At 35.7% G+C, this 22,333-nt stretch overlaps 1 protein-coding gene across 13 annotated transcripts in view; it reads left to right on the top strand.

Annotated features, from left to right (window-relative positions):
- Nucleotides 1-22,333, top strand: part of QKI (QKI, KH domain containing RNA binding) — a 160,520-nt gene that overhangs the window by 39,755 nt on the left and 98,432 nt on the right. For all 13 annotated transcript variants that reach the window (XM_032184276.1, XM_032184282.1, XM_032184285.1 and 10 more), the window contains exon 3: nt 20,711-20,827. In XM_032184276.1, the coding sequence (XP_032040167.1) occupies nt 20,711-20,827 (117 nt within the window). The remainder of the gene's footprint in view (nt 1-20,710; nt 20,828-22,333) is intronic.

Below are 22,333 nucleotides of genomic sequence, written 5' to 3'. Positions count from 1 at the left end.
ACTATATATGTGTAAAAGATGAAACAGCGAATTTTCATAGCCTCTATCACTTTGATGCTGTTCAGCTGTTTCAGTACGTACGCAGAGGAAGCATTACATAAACTTGAGTTATGTAGCTAAAATAGGTATATGATCCTCTATAGTCTCTTAATACACACTCAAAAAAACAAATTTTTGAGTATTTTTAACTAGCTTTCAGTCTAAGACCATAGTTGACGCAAAATTAAACCTTCCAAACTTGGTAGTCTGAAACAACCAGCATTTTTAAAATGCCTCTGCATTTTTACTTCTGTACTAATGCTTGAAGGGCATGCAAAAACCTTACTAAAAATAGCTAATTTTCTTTTGTATGTCATGTTAATGAGGAGGAGTTTTCTGTGATATAATAACAGCCTGGTAAGTTGCGTAACTGGGGTGATCTGATGTGAGGCTTGTTATTTTCAGTGCATGCCACAATAATGAAGCTGAATATATTATTTTGTATATATTGTTTTTTCTTGCATCCTTGGCAAGTGTTTGATCTTTACGGAATTTTTAGTTTTAAAACTTGAGATTTGAGCTACATAGCTTTTCTGAACCATTTGCATGCTCCAGAAATGTATGAGGAGTTGTGTACAATGCACCTGGAAGATTAGATTCTGTTAGTTGTCCATAATTTGTCCTTCAGTTAGAAATGTGTTCTAGCTACAATTAAATGTTTGTATCTTAATTTAACTCTTTGTTATAGTTTGAAGGCATTTCTAATTCATGGGAAAATATATTCCGTCAGAACTTTAAAGAAGAAAAATGTTAGGGAAATTATCAAGCTCTTAGCATAACCACTGTTGTGCTTCCATTTTGTTTGTGGGTAAATAGTTAATACTGTCTTTAGCATTTCTTATGCTTCAGATAAATGATTCCTTTTCTTGAATTTCCCTAAAGAGCTGAGACTAAACTTTGCCTGATATCAATTTAAACAGTTTTTGGAATTAGTACCCACAAATATTGGACTGAATAAATGTTTTTTTCTATTACAATCATGGCTTTATTATTAATAAGTGCCCTGTTAGCTCTGATTAATGTGAAATTCTCTGTTGGAACTCTTCTGTGCCTCTTCAGTATAAATGTAAGAACTCAGTAATTATCGCATCTGAAGTAGCATGTCCTTTGAGTATACTGAAGCTCAAAGGCCAGCAGTGATAAACAGCTTGTGCGTACTTTCTGACCATTTTAGTTAAAACTGTTTAATTAGTACAACAGAATCATGAACACAGGGATTCATTTTACTATGGGGAACTTACTGACAAAACATTTAAATCCTTTTTCAATTTGGTAATATCAGAGTTTAATAGCATCCCTAATAATGGATTAGGAAAATGATAACATCCTCTTTATTTATTGTTCTGATTCTTTTACTTAAGCTCTTCATTCCCTAATGATAAATAGGGAAGGAGGCTAAAAAAGCTGGCCTTGTTTACCCTTGCAATAGGAAAGAAAGAGGGAATATAACTGTTCTTTCTAAATAAATTTAATCTATAGAGTAACCAGCAGGGCTTGAGGAAGATTTAACAAAAGGTCAACTACTGATAAAACTACCATATGTATTTGAAGAAACTAAAATAATTTGATTGCTGATTTCCAGTCCGAATGAGATATTTGGAACAATATTCCTTTACAAATAGCAAGGGGGTTAAAAGTTATTTTTGAGTTAGAACTTCTCATGTTTATGAGGTTTTGTGGTCTCTAGTTGCAAGCGATACGTAATAGATTCAGTGAGAGAAGGTCCTCTTTGTTTAGATAACAGCAAAAATGAGATCTGCCTTAGTATTTATTTGTATGAAGGTTTTTCTCCCTCTATACCTAACATTTTATTGGATATGTTTCCATTACTGACAATTTGATCTCCCCCATTGAAAGGTAATTTTCTTCTAAGTCTTTGTACATACTTGATAGAATCATAGACTCATAGAAGCATTAAGGTTGGAAAAGACCTCCAAGATCATCGGGTCCAACCATCTCCCTACTACCAATGTCACCCATTAAACCATGTCCCGAAGCACCAGGTCCAACCTTCCTTAAACACCCCCAGGGACGGTGACTCCACCACCTCCCTGGGCAACCTGTCCCAGTGCTTGACTGCTCTTTCTTAGAAGAAATGTCTCCTCATTTCCAACCTGAACCTCCCCTTGCACAACTGGAGGTGCTCAAGAATATAGACAAGATTTAAAAATAAAGGGGAAAAAAAAAAAACACCTTTCTTCTGTAGTTTCTGATGGTAATACTCCAGGCTCAGCATCAACTCACCACTACCAATGAACTTAGTCCATATGTCATCCTTCTGAGAGTTTCTTTCCCTTTTAACTATGAGAACATTAAGTGAACGATTGACAAATTATTACACAGTGATTTATCTGTTAATATGCTTATTACTATTTTAGTATTTCAGATTTTATTAACTATTTGCAGATGTTCTGCTACATAAAAGAAATGGAAGATGCGGAGGGGACTTTAAGACAAATGAAAACTTAACAGCACCTGCTTTGGTTAGGGACAGTGTTCTAATTAACATTTTTTAAAGTAAATTTAGAAACCTGGGAGAAGAAACAAGTTGCATCCGATACCGGTAATAAAACTGAATATATTTAGGTTTGGTGCATTCTTGTCACAGTGATGCTTGTATTAGCAACTTCTTCATATTAACATCATAGGATTGAACTTGTAGTTGTGTCCAGCATGTATATGCCACTTATGCTAGGAAGTAGTGGATTGGTTTTCTCGTTTAGTCATTACCCAGGTCCAGCTGACAAAGGTAGGAGTCCTCTAATCTGACACAGCTAGCAGTAGAAATTGGGTACCTTCTGTATACTGTGGATGGAAGGAGGGGCAATGACATACTAAAGGATGGTAGGCTAGAAGGTGACTCCAGGCAGTACCTACATACCAACTGTTTTATCAGTGGATTAAGTGCCTAAAATTAGACTTGAGTCAAAATAGTTATTTAGTTAAAAATAAATCCATCTCATTCAAATTGGTTAACTATGATGGTTGCAAGGGATGTTTTGAACTGAACTTTTTGAAGAACAACTTAAGACCTTGCCGTCAACTTCTATCGTGCTTGTTTTAGCTTGCGCAGTGCCTTTCATTATGGCTGGTCTCTCAATTGTAATTGTCTCTGTGGAGTTAGGCTTTCAATGGGCAATTTATTTGATCAGAGCTGTCATCTTAATACCCTCTTTTGTTTGAATGTTCTAGAGTTCTGTGCTTCATGTGCATAAATATTTTTATTTCATGGACTGCAAAAATATTTGGGTGCTTTGCTTCATTTGGTCATCTGTTTCAGCTTTTAACTTTTGTTAGTTTGTATACGGTTCCTATTTCTGAACTGTTTTCCCTCAGTACTTCTACATTTTTTATTTAGTATCACTCACAAGACTAAAAACACGAATTGTGTGCAAATACTTCAGACAGTTCAGACCATAATGAAAGGTGGATTATGGTGCCATGGAGATTTGTGCAATATTGATACTGTTTTTCATTGGGTTTTGTTCCATCTGTTCTTTCAGATGTTATCAGAGTAGAGAGAGGTTTTATACAGAGAGGAGGAAGTGCTTCAGAATGGTGTTTTTGCTTGCTCTTGTGAATGTCAGGTACGCTTGTGTACACCTGCAGAGCTTGTTGGTAGTTATTTTGTGAATTGACATCTTGTGTGCTTTAACTAGGATTGGGGAATGCAGTAAACATGGAAATACACTCAGAGGAGCTAAAACCAAATTTTAAAGAACAAGGTAGAGCTGTGTTTAAAGTACATACGTGGATTTACTCTTTAGGCAGCAGAATCTCTAGTAGATGCACTCAATTCTGTTGCTTATTCCTAGAATAAATCCACAAGCCTTTTGGGTGCATATTAATTTAGAAGTCGTTTAAATAAGGTCATGAACTATTTTCTTTCTTTTTTTTTTATGAGGTAGTACTTTTAAAAGCGTATTTTACTAGTCACGGAAAATTCTTAGTGTAAAGTTACATTTAGAGCATTCATTCTTACTCGAATTCAATACATAATTTGTCATAATTGTGTTTTTCTGTATTTGCATCTCATCAGTGTTGGTCAGTTGGCCTCTCTCCATGGTTCTTACTGGGTGGAAGATTGTACACGAATTCCAGCTTGAGGAGTAAGCTTTCTATTTAGATCTTTGCTTTCTTCTTCCCTGTTTTGTTTTTTATCCTAGGATCCTAGGAGCTGTTGTTTACCTGGGTTAGTTTTGAACATTTGGCTTTACAATAAAAATCAAATGCTACCTCAGTAGATATTCCTGCATGGGAGACAGTTTGTTTGGCTAGTAGGTATTCATCTCTTGGTGTATGTATCTACTCAATTCATTTAGTTTCTTCTGTTTTTAAAGCCAGTAGTTGGACTTTGTTTCAATTATTTTGACATAACATTGGTGTACACTAACCTTTTATGTTTTGTCAAGTCATTCCGCGCCCCCCAAACAGTATAACAGTCTAATTCTGTGAAAGCTCCAATTTCCTTCTGAAACTTCCTGAACTTACTTTAAAAGTGTCTGTTATTTTTCTTCCATATGCAGTATTTAAGAAAAATAATGCTGTTTGATGGCACCAAATTCCTTTTTACACTGTGCTTACATTCATTTTAATTGTCTCTTACTTACAAAGTATTACACCCCCTGTCCAGCCAGGAAGGCTGGATGTCCATCCAGTTGTCTTTGGTCATCACTCAGCATTTGGGTTAAAGTTGATGAGGTTGGTTGACAGCCTTTTTTGTATATTTTGTTTTTTATCCAGTGGCTTTTATTTCCGTAGGGTGCTGACACGTACTTAATCAGTATATTTTAGGTATTTGGTTTTTAAACAGTCAAAACTTACTGACCTGAAAATTCAAGTTTGTCCTGAGTGTGAGCATTATGACCTGTAGTATCAAAGGACCATTTTTACCTTGTGTTACCTTGTTATTAGTGGTAGAGGGACCGCTTCCTCCGGAAAGACGATCAGTAGAGTTGACTGAAAATAGTCTTAAATATGTAGCAGTTTCTCAGTCGTGTTATCTCTCCCGCCCCCCCATCCCCAAATTGCAGATGACCTGCGAAAGTGAATGCCGCGTGAAATGGCTCTTAGTGTAGCAAATTTAGTATCATGATTAGTAGAAACAACAAATCAGTCTTCATTTAATGAATACTGATGATAATTAATATCTTAACTCAAATCAGCATATTAAACTTCTGGGTCATGTAGTTTAACATATTTGGTTTGAATTTTGTAGTTGGAAATCATTTGACAGGATTTGATTACATCACTTGTATTAAAAGGAAAGCAAAAAACTGTCACCCAACACAAATACTCTAGTAGTGTTTCTTGGGCTTTGATCTGAGATTTTTGAAGATAGGCCAAAATAAGATTTTTTTTTTTAATTTTTTTTCCTTACTTCCATGACTGTAAGTGGTTGTACTTGAAACCTGGAAGGTTGTAATCAGTGGCTTGTGAGTCTTTCTGGAGGATTTCAATTTTTTTCAGGAAAACGGTGGATGCACAGGTCGAATAAGGGAGACCTGTAAATCTGGCTTTGTAGTATGAATAGGTGTGCAAGGCAACTTACAGTACAGAGATGCACACTATTGCAGGCAGTTAAATTAGTGTGTGAACCTGAAATGCATCTCAGAGCTTTATGGTAAGTCTTGCTTATCCCTTTTTCTCCTGTGGTAAATGAGGTAGTTCCTCTTGCCATGAACATGTGCAGCATCAGTCTCCTTTGACTGATGGGCATCGTCACAGAATATCCCTTTGTCTCTCTACTTTTAAAAGCTCCTGGGTAAAAGGCAAAAGCTAGTTAAAAATGAATCCCAAATGTAACAGTTGCTGATGTACTGCTATTTCAGTAGCAGCAAATGTCTGGGATAATGGTTGCAATACTACAATATGCAGAGGTGCTGTTGTAACTAATGCCAGCCTTACCTGCTGCTCTGTACTGCTTGATGCTGGCTGAAGTAGGCAATTCTGTGGTGTAGATGTGGTGAGACTTGCACCTTTAAATGCTCCTGATTGATTGGCCTTTTTAATGTGTTACGGGCCCTTTTCCGCTCCTTTGTCTATGTATTCCCTTCTTACACATGAAGCAAAGAGTTGATGTTTAGTAATACAACATCTTTTAGCAGATGCCATTTTGAGGAAAGAAGGTGAGCTGAAAGAAATAGTCAGATGCCTATAATTTGAGAGATGTTCTGCTTTCCTGACCTTCTGCAGCTCTTGGCATGGGTTTTGAAAACGGTTATGGGTCCTGGGAGAGTTTTTTGAGTACAAATTGGAAAAGAGCAAACATATCAAAAGCTATGAGACTTGTTCCTTTTACCATTGGTTAAAGTTGAAGTAAGTAAGTTGAAGTCCGTAGCAGTATCCCAAAGGCTACTAACTATACAGCTTTACTATTCTTTGGTTTTAATTTCTGAGAGCGGGCTTGCTTTTATAGTTATCTTGATTAGATAATTTGAAATTACCTTGTGTTGTATTTTCATGGCACGAAATTTTAGACCTAGTTTGGTATAGCAACCTCCAATAGATCTAATGCAGTGCAAACTATGTACTTGGAATGTAATAGTGCTGATGTACCAAGCTTGTGTAGCTAAGCATTACCATTCTCTATTTACATTGGGAGTTTTTGTAGTTACGATTGTTGAAATACCTGGAGCCTTTTCAATATAATTAAAGATATAAATAGGTACTTCAGTAGTTAATCTGTCACAAGCTATGTAAGAACACTGATTTTTTTTTTTTTTCTTTCCCTACTGTGAGTTCATATAAATTAGAGCTTTACTTCTACAAACCAGATTGCAGATGTGTTACCAGTACTGTAAGGTGTATAAAAGTAAAAGAGTAAAGCAAAAATTATCTCATATTGGCTGTGATTATAAATTACAATTTAGTCAGCTAAATTAGGTAATTATAATTAGTCACATGAATGGAAATCATGTTTATGTTCAGGAAGGTTAAATACTTTAATTTGTCACTCACTTCAGGAAGTGGCTGGCAGGGGGGTTGGAATTAGATGATCTTTAAGGTCCCTTCTAATGCAAACAATTCCATGTTATAAAATGCATTTTTTTCAGATATCTAGGTTGAATATGGAAACTCAAATCAGCTGTCATTAGTAATGCCTAAGTTTCTCAGCAAAACAATACTTTAAATCATGGGCTTGGTTGCTCTTCTGCTTGGTGTGGTGTTCAACCTCTTTTTAAAAAATTTGATTGCTAGAAAGTGGGCTATCTTTAAGAAAAATATAGTAGTTACTATTTATATAATAAAGTGTTAAGGTCTTCTGATTAGGAAGCATGTAATTTTTGTGATTCCTTTCATCTTTCAAGGTGACTAATAAAATTATTTTTGAAAATTAGAATTTTAAAACATTGAATAATTTAACATGTTATGTGTTGCCTGAAGTTGATTTAAAGCTTTACATCTAAAATGCAAGTAACTAATAAGATAACATGAAGTGGTTACTGAGCACCTGTCCTTAGCAATGACTTAAGTATAACTTCACAACCTGTTTCTGCTTGGTCAGCTCTTCCTTTCTGGGGAATAAAAAGTGATTTTATTTCTTTCATAATTTAAAAAAAAAGGGGGGGAGGGAAAAGTGGTGACCCTTAAGTATAAGAATTTCTATTTCTGCAAAGTATTTGTAACAACTGTATTATGTCTGCATTGGTGCTCCAATTTAAACATCTTTCTCACTTATAATTACTGAGAATAGGAAGCAGTGTACACCAAAACTGCCAACTTAAGTGCCTTGGGTAATGTCACATGTAGTCACATCTAATTAAAAGGTATTATTATGGAAATTAGCTGTTGGACTGTATATCCTGAGGATCCTTTGTTACTGGAATATGAGTTTAATGATGTAAACTGTGAGGCTAAGAGGGCACTGCTGGAACCTACAATTAGGTTTTGGAGACTGATTTATACACAGCACAACTTGTTAATTCTCTGGATAAATGTGTCACAATTCCCAAGCAGAGCATGGAATTGAACAATTTTTACTCATCTTCTGGTGTTATTGAAAGTGGTGTCTTCTCTCTGTTCTCAAAACCTCATTTTAGTGAATAGGATGAAACAGATTATTCACTATCTTGCTTAAGTATGCCTACTATTAGATTGTTCACGGGATCTGGTTTCCTGAAAGAGTTTCTGTTAACAATCTTTCAATTACTGCTTAAAGGTTTTTATGACCACTTAAAGGAGGGAACTACCAAACTGTACTGTGGGCCTTTAAATCACTGCAAATGGGCTTCTAATGATAACAGAGATTTCTATTTTAAAACCATGAAATTGTTAATTTGTCTATCTTTACAGCTTTCTCACTTATGTTGATAATTCTAAGCAATTTAAAATCCAATTATTTCCAAAATATGACAATAATTAGATTAGTGTTTTTACATGAACAGAACATGTAGCATAAAATTCATTTTGAGGAATATTATTTTATACTTGCTTGAAATGAAATTGAAACTACACTGTTAAGGTGTTCTCCTTCTAAAAAGCTTGTGGCATGAAGAAAAGGGTTAACATTTAAGACAATGTTAAATGGAAAGCAAATGTGATGTTAATGCACAGTTTGTATTAGTATTTATGGAAGCATTGAGAAAGCAGTAATGCAGCATATAGTGCAAACTAATATACAAGCATGGAAGGGTTTCTGTCCTATTAGGTGATGATAGACTAATAATAATTGCACATGTTAAAATAATAAATTGCTGTTTCTATAAATACTGTATTTATATAAACAATTGCACAATTTATAAACAGTCGAATTGAGATTAGGAGTTAAAAATAAAATTCTTTTCACCTTGAGTATGTTTGACGTGGCATGGCTTTTGTCTCTGATAACTGATAAGGTCTCTGCTTTGTTGTTGTATGTTCTTGTACTCCTAGCTGCTGATCCAGCCAGCAGTGTTGTCAGCTCAGCGAGGAATGTCAGTGGACTGGAGCAAAAGGGACATTAAGTGGTTGACACTGAGGGATGTCAATGAATGAGATGGGAGCTAAATATATAGGTTTGTGACATTCTAGCAGCTGGCTTAAGTCCTGCTGTTTGCTGCTTGGGTATACTAGACTTAAAAAGGAAGAGAATGCATTGTAGCACTAGGAAGAAAAAAACAGCTGGTGGCTTATCAGTCAGCCCTAGTGACAGAGAAGGTTAAAGAGTTTGGAAGGACAAACTTTGAGAGTGCTTTTATTAGTTACATAAAATATAAATTATTATTTTAATATAAATAATGTTATGGAATGAATTTAAAAACTTTTCAGCGTTCCATGGTTCATCGAGTGCAAAAAGAAATTAATACTTGGATTTAGGCAGTTTGTTAGGAGATGGTACTGTAACATTCGTCTGATGCTTCCTTGCTCCTTAATGGGTCTCTATGGAAACATTTAGATACTTGATATCTTGCAGATTAATATCTAAATTGGAAAAACTGTTTCTTTTTGTAAATGATATAAAGATGAGTGCTCTCCAATGGTGTAGACTTCTTGTATCTTAATTTCCGTCCCCTCCCCTTATTAGTGATGTAGAAAGGTATCATAATGTGTTTCTTTGACGTATTTTCGAAATGAAAGCTAACATTTGGAAAATTTCAACACTTAATTGCATAAAAGATATGAAACTCTAAGTACATCTACTACTTCTACATATAGTAAGAGTCAGAATGTAAGCTGGAGGTGGCTGACACTGAAGTTAGAATTAGAAGATTAATCCCGCGAGGTATCTGTTTCTGCTGGTTTTTGCTCACTTTTCCACTGTTTTTTTTGTTGAGGACTTGTTCAGTTCTTGAACCCAAACTAGGTCATTTCTCCTGGCTTACAGCTATCAGCACAGCTGGCCCAAAGAAGTGACGAGCAAAACCTCATTTTTGGCTCTTCAGCAGCTCAAGCACTAATGTGCAGGCCTCTGCGTCCCCTTTCTGATCAGATGTGTCCTAGTGTTGGTGGGCAGCCTGGAGGCAGCCCTCTGCTGGGTGGGACCACTGACAGGGAGCAGGCCAGGCCTCTGCCCAAAGATGATTAGAGGACAGGATGAGAGAACTGGGCCTGTTTGGTCTGAAAAGAGGAGACTAAGGGAAGACCTCATTAACATATATCAGGAGAGGGTGTTGAGAGGACGGAGCCAGTCTATTTTCAGTTGTGCCCTGCAAGAGGACAAGAGGCAATGGGCACAAGCTGAAGCCCAGGAGGTTCCAGCTAAATGTGAGGGGGCACTTCTTCACTGTGAGGGTGACAGAGCACTGGTACAGGCTGCCCAAAGAGGTTGTGGAGTCTCCTTCTCTGGAGATAATTGAAACCCACCTGGATGCCATCCTGTGCAATATGCTCTAGGTGATCCTGCCCTGCAGGGGGGGGTTGGACTAGGTGATCTTCAGAGGTCCCTGCCAACCTCGGCCATTCTATGAAGACGCAGGCTGAACAGAGTGAAGCATTGCTCTGCTTCTGTGGGGTGGGCTTTACTAGCCATCTTTTTGTTTTATTCTTCAGTATGGACAGGCTCCTTGTCCAGCCGTGTAGTCCGTCAGGACAGGAAGTGGTCAGGAAATCGCAAATCTCATCCCCTTAGGAGCTGGTGCATCCCCTTATAGCTTGTTGGAGATGGTGTTGTAGCCACTACAGGCGTCGTGGCAGCTTTCAGACAGCTGCAGCTGTGACAGATGACTGTCATTTGTCTTAATGTTGAGCTATTTTTCCTTATGGTAGGAGCATCTTCTTGTTGTTATGATAGTACCACCAGAGTAGTTTTCTACCAATTTGAGGTGGTCTTTTCTTGCATTTTCTTCAGGGAGTACTAAAATAGCTATGTGAAAGTTCAGCTTGACTATCCATAGCTTGATGGTGTACCAGATAGGGTTTTCAGGCTTTGCGTAAAAGAGATTAGAGAGATTTGAGCTTCTTTGCTCGGGGAATTTGATGTACTGTGTTTAGTCAGATTTACTTTTTTCTATATCCCTATGCAGGGAGATTTGTGGATATGGAGCTATGTAGTCATCTGAAAATCTTCTCTTGCATTAGTATGTGATACCATTCTTGAAGTGTTGATTGCCTTCTGAATTAGCGCAGCGGCCCTTCTGGATCTCAGTTTTGCATTGAAAGTTTTGACATATTTGACATATATCTGTGCTGATATTTTTGTGTAAAAAGCAAATTTTTCACTAATTTAATGAAATTACCTTTATTCCTTCTATTTATCTAATCCAAGCATTGGTTGTTTATAGCAGTAGCTTTTTTCTTTGTGATCATTTCATTTTGCACAGCAAAACGAGAAGCATGTACTTCTTGTTGTTTGAGTTACAGGTCTGCAATTTAAGAATTATTCTTTAATTAATTCTCCCAAACTTCCCAGTCCATTTATCTGACCTCTGCTGCTTCTGTTTAAAGCAGCTTAAGCAGTATAACTTCTGCAGTGTTTTAGAACTTTTGAATTGTTGACAAAATAATGGAAGGTCTTCATGGCAGCAGTATAACATTCCTTTCCACAAAAATAGAGTTCTTCGTTTTTGGCTAACAAAAATGGTTCGTCTCCTAGCTTTCTGCTGTATGGTGTGTTACCTAGTGCCAACAATGTATGATGCAGATATAATTTTGCTACCAAAAAAAAAAAAATAAATATGCATGTAAACCTAGGACAGAATAAAACCATAGCAATCACTTAATAAGTTTCTTAGCATGAATGTGTTGGATTAGTTCTTAGAAAACTGAATTAAATGTCAGTTAGATGGGGGTAATTCTTTTAAATTTACTAAGTTAGGAATTTATTTTTTATGTGGTTAGATATTTTGCTAATATGAAAGTCATTCTAATTCTTGAACAAATGATATTAGCTCCTAATCTAGCAAAAAAGTGCAATTGAGTTTAATTTCTTTCTGTTAACATCTTTTATATATGTGTGTTTATATATTTATAAACATACACACACATGCACGCACTTCGGGATCTTGTACATGTTGCTTTACAAAACCAGGAGGATATCTGCTGGCCAGATGAACTTAAAAATGTTTTCTATTTTGTGATTTAAAGTGGGAATGAAAATTACATTAGATACCAAAATAAATGTTGTACCGATTTGAAGATTTTGACTTACATACTTGTGTTCTGAATTCTTATGGCAGCATTTCAATAACATGTCCTGACAGATACCAAGCTCCAAACAGGTAACAAAGGAAACTGTGTTGGCCATCCAACCTAGTTATAACACAGGCAGTTAACTAGGATTAGCTAGTGGTTTGGTTCCCCTGTCACGTGCATTAGAATTTGTGCGTTAAAAATTAAGTGGTGTTTTGGTGTATTTCTGACTAGTATAATAACCTTTGAACAAAGAATGAATGGAAGTGTCTAATCTAGATACTTGATAACTTATTCAGAGGTTCCCTACAAACGAAAGTTAAGAATGTGGAGAAAAAAGTTGCATCCTTCAGTGTTGTGTGATTCTTTTTAAAAACATTTATTTATTTATTCCTTTAATAGAGGAATTGCCATTATTAAACTCTGACCTGATTTTTTTTTTTTAAACGAACGATCCATTGTATTTACATGGGGGGTTGTAAAGCTGTTTGTCAGTTAAATAAGCTCTTGAAGCCTTCAGCACAGAGGTTACTAGAGGTGAACAATGTGGATTTGTAGGATTTAGTAATTCATTCTAAATCCCAGCTATACTTTTAAAGGCATTTTTTTTGCTTTTTTTTTTTTTTTTTGGTGAAGCATTTAAAGCATTTAAGATGCCTTCTGCTGAGTAAAAACTGTATTTTGTTGAAATCACAGGGATAATCTGGTTTGTCTAGATTACAGCTGCAGTGATCAGAAAAAGGTTCTGAGCCTTTTTTGAATGGTCAACAGCGGCTATTAATATGCTGGGTTAGAAATTAATGTAAATAATCTGGTAATTGACAGGTCAATTCTAGCAATAAAACTAACCTTATTGAGTTGTGGCATCTTCAAACGGAATACACTGATATTTTTATTTTAAGATGGTTACACTCCTTAATGTTGTTGTGCTGTCTTGAGGTTTTAATTGTGTTACACTACTTTGTAAAAAAGAATTTTGTTTTTATCATAGCAAGTAATATACTTGTTGACGTTTGTCACCCAATTAAAACAACCTCAGTTTTCTATCTAAAATTGCATTGTATGCTATTCATTTTGTCTTACGTTGATCTAGATTCCAGAATATAATTTCAATCAGTTTTTAGTTTGTTAAATTATACTATGTTTCAGGCATAGAGATACAAGCTTAGAGAACTTCATAGCTGCGTTAGCCCTGAGAGGTTTGGGATTACCCTTTGGTGAATGTTGTCCTTGTGATTTTTTTTTTTTTTTTTACTAGTATAATTACTTTTTTTGAGTAAAAAAGAAAATCTACATATTAAAAAGAAAACCCTGATTTTTCTTAGCATTTAAAATCTCTAAAAGGTCTTAATTATTCTGACACCTGTTACAGTTTTCATCAGAACTTCACTAGTGAGAAGCAGTAATAAATGAGTCTTTTTTTAAGATCAACCAAAACAAAATGTTCATTATAATAATACATCCTTAAAACATGAAAGCCTGTGCTACTGATGTCCAAGAGAGAAAAGGCTCTGGTTACTGATGCTTTTTGTAGTATAAAACAGACCTCAAATCGCAGAATGTTAACGTTCTCCTTCTTCAAAATTATTGTATTTTAGTGATATATCACAGTTACCTTCATATGCTTAATTTTGCATTAACAAATGTGTAATTTACAGAAACTTTTGAACTTGACTAAGCTTGGCTTACTCTCGCAATATTTATTTATTTTGTCTTGCCTATAACAAGATGAGTTCACATTTAGCTTTGATGATAGTACTGGAATGGCTTATGTCAGATACACCAAGCAGATACAAGTGGATATATCTGACATAAGCAGATTAAACATGTCATACTGGTATTCACTACATATGTACTCTGGCATTTACTTCGTTATTGCTTAGAAAAATTGCTTTATAAAGGGATGAAGGTAATGTTTCATTGTTTGCAGAGGCCATCTTCTATTACCAGTAGGTGTTTCCGGAAGAGATTTCAGGAAACTTCACTGTTTTCACCAGCATTCTAACAACTACCTGAAGTTAGTTTGTATGTAAAAATTAAATTCTATATGTTACTGCTATTACTTATGTTCACTGTATTGTCAATGTTAATACCATCTGCTTTGTCAGCCTCCTCTCCCTGTAAAATCTCATCAGACAGTCTGGTTCTTTTAACTATGCAGAACACTTGCGAAATTCCACTGGAGCATATTTAATCATCAAAATACATGCTAATGCAATTAATGAAAGATTTTGTAATTTCAAAAATATTCTTCAAACATACTTCTACTTGCTTTCTCAAATGTGAGCCAGTGGCATGGCTGTATATGTAAACTCTTCAGTCTTTGTTTTCAGTTAATCAACAGAGTGGTCGGTGAGTAAGCTGTGTACATGATGCACTTGTTTTTAATATGGTACTAGTTCTTGTTACTGCTTTCTTTGGAACACAGAGTTGTGTAGCTGTTTTCTTTAGTGATAAGCGTGGTGTTAAATCACTAGAAATACTTAGTAAGACATGAAATGTGTCTGAGGCTTTCTGTGCATGAGAAAAAACTTTCAATTTCCTTGATCACCACGTATCAAAAATGTAGTGGTATGACCTGTATGGGATGAGACAGTGTCCATAGCTTGAAGTATTTAAGTATTTCAGTAGAATATTTCGAGTGAAAGAAAAAAAGAAGGGGGAGAGACATATATATGAACTGACAGTCTGTCTGAATTTATTCATTGTCATTTTAAATAAAGATGTAATTTTATAGGTGTATATATTCTCTTCAAACTGTGTATAAATATTCAAAATATACATCACCACAGTTTTTATTTTAAATGAAACTAAACTGATTTGTTAACTGAAAAAACACTGGAAAAATGTTATAACTAGAAAGCACATTGTGTGAGATAAATTGCACATGTAAGTTATTTCTACTGTCCTATAAAATGTTTTACAATTTTCTGAGAAATTTCAAAGTTACAAGTTAGGCTAGATGTTTTGTTTCATATAGTTTTGGTGTTTAATAAATAACTCAAAGTTTAAAATTTAATTATTTCAGATTTAACATAGTATACTTTTCTAGTACTTCAAACCATTTTTTTCTCCTTTCAAATTCTGTGGCTGATTAGTTTTTTTTTAAAACATCCAAGTAGTTTTTTTAAGACTATCTGAAAATCAAATTAAAGCAGTTTAAGCTGTCTTCGATTAATGCAGAAATAGCTATGTCATCAGTGTCATGAAAGAGCATTTCTTGAAAAAGAAAACAATTGGAAAAAATACAATCCAAATATGCTGATTTTGGTAGGTCAGTGCAAGCTGTCAGTGGATTTAGAGCATCATCTTCTGACTGATGAAAAGACTTTCTCTCCCACTTATGACAGGTTTTGTCAGCACAGAGCTACTTTTTAAAGTGGAAATACTTCAATAGAGACAAATTTGCATATAAATATGTTTCAATTAAATGTGTAATCTGCTTTTCTTCAGTAAAACCATACATGAAAATAACTACTCAAGAAGAATTAAGCTATAACTTCAAGTATTCTATGTTAAAGTCAACATATAGCATCTTTGTTATCATGAAGAACTACTGAGATTTTACTTAAAATATGCTTAGGGTGTGTATAAAATGTTCACACTCAAATATGCATTACATCTGTGGAACAAATAAGCTTTCTAAGGCATTTCTCAATTTGGTTAAAATTGAAATAGACTTCAAGAGTAGCTTATTTTGGCTTTTTTCCAGTTATAAGTAACTAGCTCTGCAATTGCAATGTATAGTAAATCATTGGAACACTTGCTAATAAGATTGTAGAATAAATTAGTTTTTAATTGAGCGAAATAATTGTTTAACCAAATGCATGTGCTTATGCGCTCTCTCTTTCTAGATTTGGATATTTTAATCAAAACGTTTTTTTTCAAATTCTTCTCCAGCAATAAAGGCAATGTTTTTGTTTTTGTGTTTTTTGTTGTTTTTTTTTTCATCAGATGAATTATATCGTCCCAAACCTTACTCTCAGGTGTCAAGGGAAAGCACAAAATACACAGGGCACAGTAACACTCCGAAATACAGTGCTGCTGGATTCCCTCAAGTTCTTCTGGTTTTAACTTTCATGGAAAGTTTCTTAAACATTGTATTTCTCCTACACTGTAAAAATTGGACATGCTTCTGTGCAACCTTTTGTTAATCAGCAGCTTCGAGTCTTAGCATAGTTTGTTCTTGTTTCCCTTTTGTTCAGGGTGTAGGGGCATGTGAGGCATATGAGGACTGTAAAAGCACTTGGTCTGCTTGGGCAATAATTACTCTATGCATAGGGAATACAACGCATTTTTATGAGAGGTTTTCTGATGCAGTCGACTGGTTAGGCAGGGCACCAGATAGGAGTTCGGTCAGCTCTTAGGAGTGTCAGCTGCTGCACAGTTGCTGTTAAGGTCTCAGAGTTAGGTGCAAACCTTAGGATTTAGAGCAGCACAGTGACTCTTCTTGTAGCATGGTTGGTTCTGCTTAAATATGCCTGTAGGTAACACACAGGATGCTTTTGTGTTTATGCATGCCACAAAACAAGTTTCTCCTGGAGTTTCTTGTTTGAGTTCTACTGCTGTAGTTTCTATAGGAAGATTTGAGAACATGATAAAAAAATAAAATTTAGTTCAGCTCTTCTTTTGAAAACAAAAAAAAACACACAAATGATTATAAAATATTGTGAGTAAAAGCGATAAATCATAAAAATAAGTTCAGGATAGAAATCCATTGTTTGTTGAAAACAGAATAACTTCATGAAGGAGAACAGCACATTTGATTGTGTACTGTTGATGAAGAAGCAGTTAATCTTAGCGTGGGTCATTTCTGCTTCACTTTTTAACATAATCTCTCATTCATACATGCATGAGCTGTACACATTCAAAGTAAAGCAGGAGATACCATGGAGAAGTATTTCTAACTTTAATGACATACAGTGATAGAAAAAAGGGTTCTTAAACACAGCTGTGGTGTTTATATGGAAATGTGATGAAAAAGAGTGCAGTTGGGTGAGATCATAGGACAAAGGAAAAAAGAGAAATCTTGACTTCAAATGTGATTTTATAAGGGTCTTTAAATTTGTCAGACGTATCTGTTTCCAGTAATCCAGTTTGATGAACCATTAGACTTGGCAGTGTCCTGGTTTTAGCTGGGGTGGAGTAGAGTTCATTTTCTTCCTAGTAAGTGTTACGATGCTGTGTTTTGGGTTCTTGATGAAAAAAAGTGACAATAACACCCCAGTGTTACAACTGTTGAGGAGCCGTGCTCACACAGAGCCCAGGACTCTGATCCTGGCACTGCCCGGCCAGCGAGGAGGCTGGGGGTGCACCAGGGGCTGGAGGGGACACGGCCAGGACAGCCTGGCCTGGCCAGAGGGATGTCCCACACCATGGGGCACTGTTCTGAGAGGGTTGGCTGGTAAATACAGGGTAGGGTGGGGTTGTCCCTGGGGATGTGCTGGGCATCCGTCAGTGGGTGGTGAGCAATTGCTTTGTGCATCACTTCCTTTATACATTCTTTTATCATTACTATATTCATTTTCTTTTCTGTCGTGTTAAACTGTTTTTATCTCAATCCCATTAGTTTTGCCTTTTTTTTCTTTTTTTCCCTCCAGTTCTCTTCCCCCATTCAGCTCCTGGGGGGATGGTGGGTGGGCACAGTGAGCAAGCAGCTGTGTGGCACTGAGCTGCCTGCTGGGTTAAACCACAACAGGCGGGTAAGAGAAGCAATGGGTGCTCAGACAGCTGGGTTTTGGTAAAACTTCAGACATAGTCCAACAAAAAGGCTTAGTCTGCGCTGTTTCCTGAACTGTGGTCTGCTGGACTCTCTTACCCCCTTACCCAGTCCCTTCAGAAGAGAGTCATGTGTTTTTTTGTTTTTGTTTTTTGTTTTCCCCTGCGGAGTTCTCAGCTAGAGCTTTGAGATGGCAGTCTGGGAAACTGAATGCTGACAGGATCCATTGGGACAGAAAGCTTGGGAATTACTTGGTAAAATAACAACTTGCTTGAACTATTATTACTTGTGACTACAGAATCAACCAAGATGCCACCTCGAGTGGAGTCCTGGTGTGGTTTCCCTCAGCTCAGATCTCTGATATATTTGGGAATAATTTGGTGGTGGAATAGAAAGTACACTTAGAAAACAAGAAAATCATACCAGATACTTTTGAAGATAAAATTAAATTTAAAAACTGCCTCATAATTAGCATGCCTAATGTTAACGATGTTGTGTTCATTGGGCAAATGTAGAATGATGTGGTGTTGGAGGGGAGCATGTGCGTTGCATATGAATACAAAACTGGGGAAAGCTGGCAAGGTGAAGGTAATGAAGAATGGTATCTGGCATCAACAAACATTGAACTAAGTATAAGAACTGAAATTTGGGTGTGGGGAAGGGATTGAGAAGCTGGGGATGTGTTAATAGGGATGTGGTTTGTTGAGTAACTTTGAGTAGGTCTCAGCTTTGAAGTTTGAGTAACTTTGTTGAGGGCTCAGTTGAAGTATTGCCTTGTCCAGGCATCCTGCTTTAAGAAGTGGAAAAATCAGTGTCCAAGAGAGGTACTGAGAACAGTTTCAGAAACCTTACCTATCCAAAAAGGTTCAAGGTGCTAATACATAGTCTGGAAAGAAACGACAGGGTTGAGCTACTTGGAACAATTTACAAAGGCTCCTTGTAAGAAGAGAATGTTCTGGGAGTAGCCGGAGAAGAAACTGGCTTAACGCTGAACAGAAAGCTTTATGGTTTAAGTCAGCAACTCCTCAGCTAGAATCTACGATTCTAAAGGGTGTCCTCATGATACAAACAAAGTTGCAAGCTTGAGAATAATAAAATAAAAATAAAAATTAAAAAAATCTGTTTTTTTACTTATGATCATTCTTTTTTATTAAAATTATCTGATTTATAATTTGATTATTCTTTTAATCATGATCCAATCAATATAACAGTTGGAAGTTAATAAAATGTTAGAGGCTGCTGACTCTCTTGGGAGATAGAGAGTAAAAAAAAAAAAAAAAAAAAAAAAAAAGTGCTTTAAGGGCAGGTTTGCGATGATATTTTTGCTTTTTCTATGGAATAGGATACATGTCTAGCTAGTGTGCAGAAAGTGGAGAAAGTAAGCTAGGTGCTGTTTATACATGAAGCACGAAATGTAAAAATTCAGGGCTCAACTTCGTCACTTGTAGCTGGCTCATTGCTTGTCCAGTTGTAGTGAATGTACCTTCATTTCCCATGGTTCACGGTTTGTGTATGCGTTCACAAGTACTCTTAATCTTTAGCTCTTTTTTCTGCAGTTGATACAGACTTCATGATATTTCTTTGTGTTTTGAGCTTGGAATACTAAATTATTTTGGGAGTATATCTTCTCTCTGAACAGTTTAGCCACAGTGAAACAGGAATATTTTTGTTGGAGAACTTTAATTTGCTTGTGTTCATAACTTCTGTTCACTCCAAAATTATTTTTGATCTTTGTAGTTTTATAAGGATTTCAAATATGTTGAGTTATAGTACTAAAAACCACTTTAATTAGCTGAGGAAATGAAAGCTATCTTTTTCATAATTCCTTTGAACAGCTTTGTTTGCAAGATTCTAAAATAATCAGACTCCTGTCCTTACTGTTTAGTTTCTGTTATTTTAATATCTGTGCTTGAATTAAATCTTCAGTCTGAAATGTCTGTGTTTGTGTATCTCTTGAGCCTGGTGCTACATCTTCTCACTGCAGTTGTCACAGAGTCTTGACGTGTATTCTTAATGCTGCTTTTGCTTAGTGCTTTTTTTATTTTATTTTAAATTTCATTATTTCCAGAGTCTGTGATAGAAAATGATGAAAGGAAAAGAACCTGGAAAATAACTGTGAAATAGTGTTACACATTAGTAATGGCTAAATGCCAGTATTACTATGCTAAGTATAGGCAGGGGTTTGTCTCATTATATGGATGTTAGCCTTCTAAATGTGGAAAACTTCATATGTATGCACAACTGAGTAAAGTATACAGCTTACTGCATGGACTTCTGACACAGTGTATATACACATATGTATGTATTAACCTTGTTGGAAATACTGAATTTGATGTATTTCTCAATGTTCTACACAAAACCTGAAGTTATATATTCAAACAAAACAACTTAAGTATGTTGTTTTTCAGTGTTTTTTTTTTTTTGTTGTTTTGTTTTGTTTTGTTTTTGATTGCTTGTTTTGCTGAAGGCACTGTTATGAAATGTTTGGTTTTTTGTTTGTTTTACAAAGTGTTTCTGTAGGTGATGAGTGGCCAACTGGCAGCATGCTGGCCAGGTAGACCTCACTAGAAAAATAGGGAAAGGAAAAAAAAAAAAAAAAAAAAAAATGCTTTCTGGATGGTCCTTAGCTGTAGGCAGGGAGCAAATGAAGAGCAGACGTAGAGGCTAGAGGCCCTTCTTGAAGGCACTGTGGTGCCATTATGAGGCTGCACCTACACCTGGCACAACATCAGTCCTACCACATGAAAGTTGTACGTGTGTCTGGTCATGCAACCAGAAATTGCGGTGTTCTAAATTGATTTTAAAGAAGATGAAGATTTAGAGGCAGAATAAACCTTTAAATTAGTTTTGTCAATTTTGTTTTATATGTTTTATAGAAAAATACTGTCGTGTTTTTTTTTCCAGTTTAACTTTGTTGGAAGAATCCTTGGGCCCAGAGGACTAACAGCTAAACAGCTTGAGGCAGAAACAGGATGCAAGATAATGGTCCGAGGGAAGGGCTCAATGAGGGACAAAAAGAAGGTAAGCTCTTGAAAGGTAGTGTAGTTTCAGCTGTGTCGTTTTCTTTCCCAACGTGGGATAAGGTCGTGTCTTTTTTATTCTCCTTTGTTGTGTTTTTACTGTATGCTTCATCTAGTTATTTCTTTTTACAGACTTAGTGATTAACACAACCTACCTTAAAGAAGTTAAATATGCGTGCTCCATAATGGTGCAATTGGGAGCCTAACTAGCAATTATAAAATATTATTCAGTAATAACGAACTTCTAATTGTGTCAGGTGTTTCGCAACATAAAGGTAAAAATTCAGGTTAAATGTATTTTTCCAAGGAAGGGCCGCTAATATTACAGGTGTCGTTAAGAACATTTCTTTACTGAAATACCAAAGGAGTGATTAGTGCAAGTAGTAGAGATCAGAAAATACATTAAATGTATTTCTGGCAGTGAATATTGTTGAAGTGAACCAAGAAGCACTGTGCTTCTGAATTTTGTTTTTTACTCAAGTGGAGTTGGGATATAATTAGGGCTGTTTCTTGCCCTGACCTGTAATATGTATGTTCTGCCCACGTGAGTAGGAAGCATATACTTTTCAGGATAGGGTCATCCTGAATGTTAAGTTGTTGTGATGTTAATTCCTGGAAGTTATATCCTTCTGCAGTCTTATTTTCTAGCTTTTTTCCCCTCTCTGGTTATTACTGCTGAAGCTGCATTAGCATTACCACTTCAGTTTTGTAATGTACACTTTGTAATGCTCTTTGTTCCAATAAGTATTATTTATTTTGATCTTTTCTTTAGAAAATCTTTTTTTTCCTTATCTGGTTAGTCACGTAATACATTCTACTGATACATGTGTAGCACATACCAATTAAAATAGAACCAATTAAAATACTGAGTTAAAAATCTTAGACTTCCCAAAGCGTATGATCGTGTTGTTTTCAAACTTAATTTGTTGCCTCTTGTTTTCATAAGCTGTTGTAATACTCTTATCTTCCTTTCTGTTATTCCACCTATAGCTATTTCGAGTACTTAGATTGACAGCTTTTGAGCAAAGATCTGTTCTGATCTTTAGTTGTTCAGGTTCTGTAGAAGTAAGAGGGTGATGATATCTTAAGTGACGGTAGATTTATGAAGTAGTCAAAGAGGGTTTGTTTATTTAAACATTCTGGTTCTCATCTTTAATTCCTTCTACTTCTTGGTTGGGGGGAAGATTTAATGTACAAAATTGGACCTATTATTATGGGGTTTAAAACTGTAAATGGATAAGCAGGATTTCTATTTTTGTAAAGGATTTTGAACTATGATTTCCTAGAAGTGGAGGGCGGTATGAGACATTAAAATTTCTACGGTATTAAAATTTCAGCATGCTTCAGCTTACATACCAAATTGCATGGGTGTAGATACTGTATTTTGAAGCAAAGCATATGGTTGCCTATATATGAACAATCTTATTTCCATAACTTTGTTTGTGACTATTAATAGTAGCCAATTCTTTACATATTCAGTTACACTGTAAATGTATCTATCTGTACA

The sequence above is a fragment of the Aythya fuligula genome, chromosome 3 (genome assembly GCF_009819795.1).
Source record: "Aythya fuligula isolate bAytFul2 chromosome 3, bAytFul2.pri, whole genome shotgun sequence".
Classification (NCBI taxonomy): Eukaryota; Metazoa; Chordata; class Aves; order Anseriformes; family Anatidae; genus Aythya; species Aythya fuligula.
The sequence above is the reverse complement of the archived record's forward strand: the minus strand, read 5'-3'. Positions and strand labels throughout refer to the sequence as shown.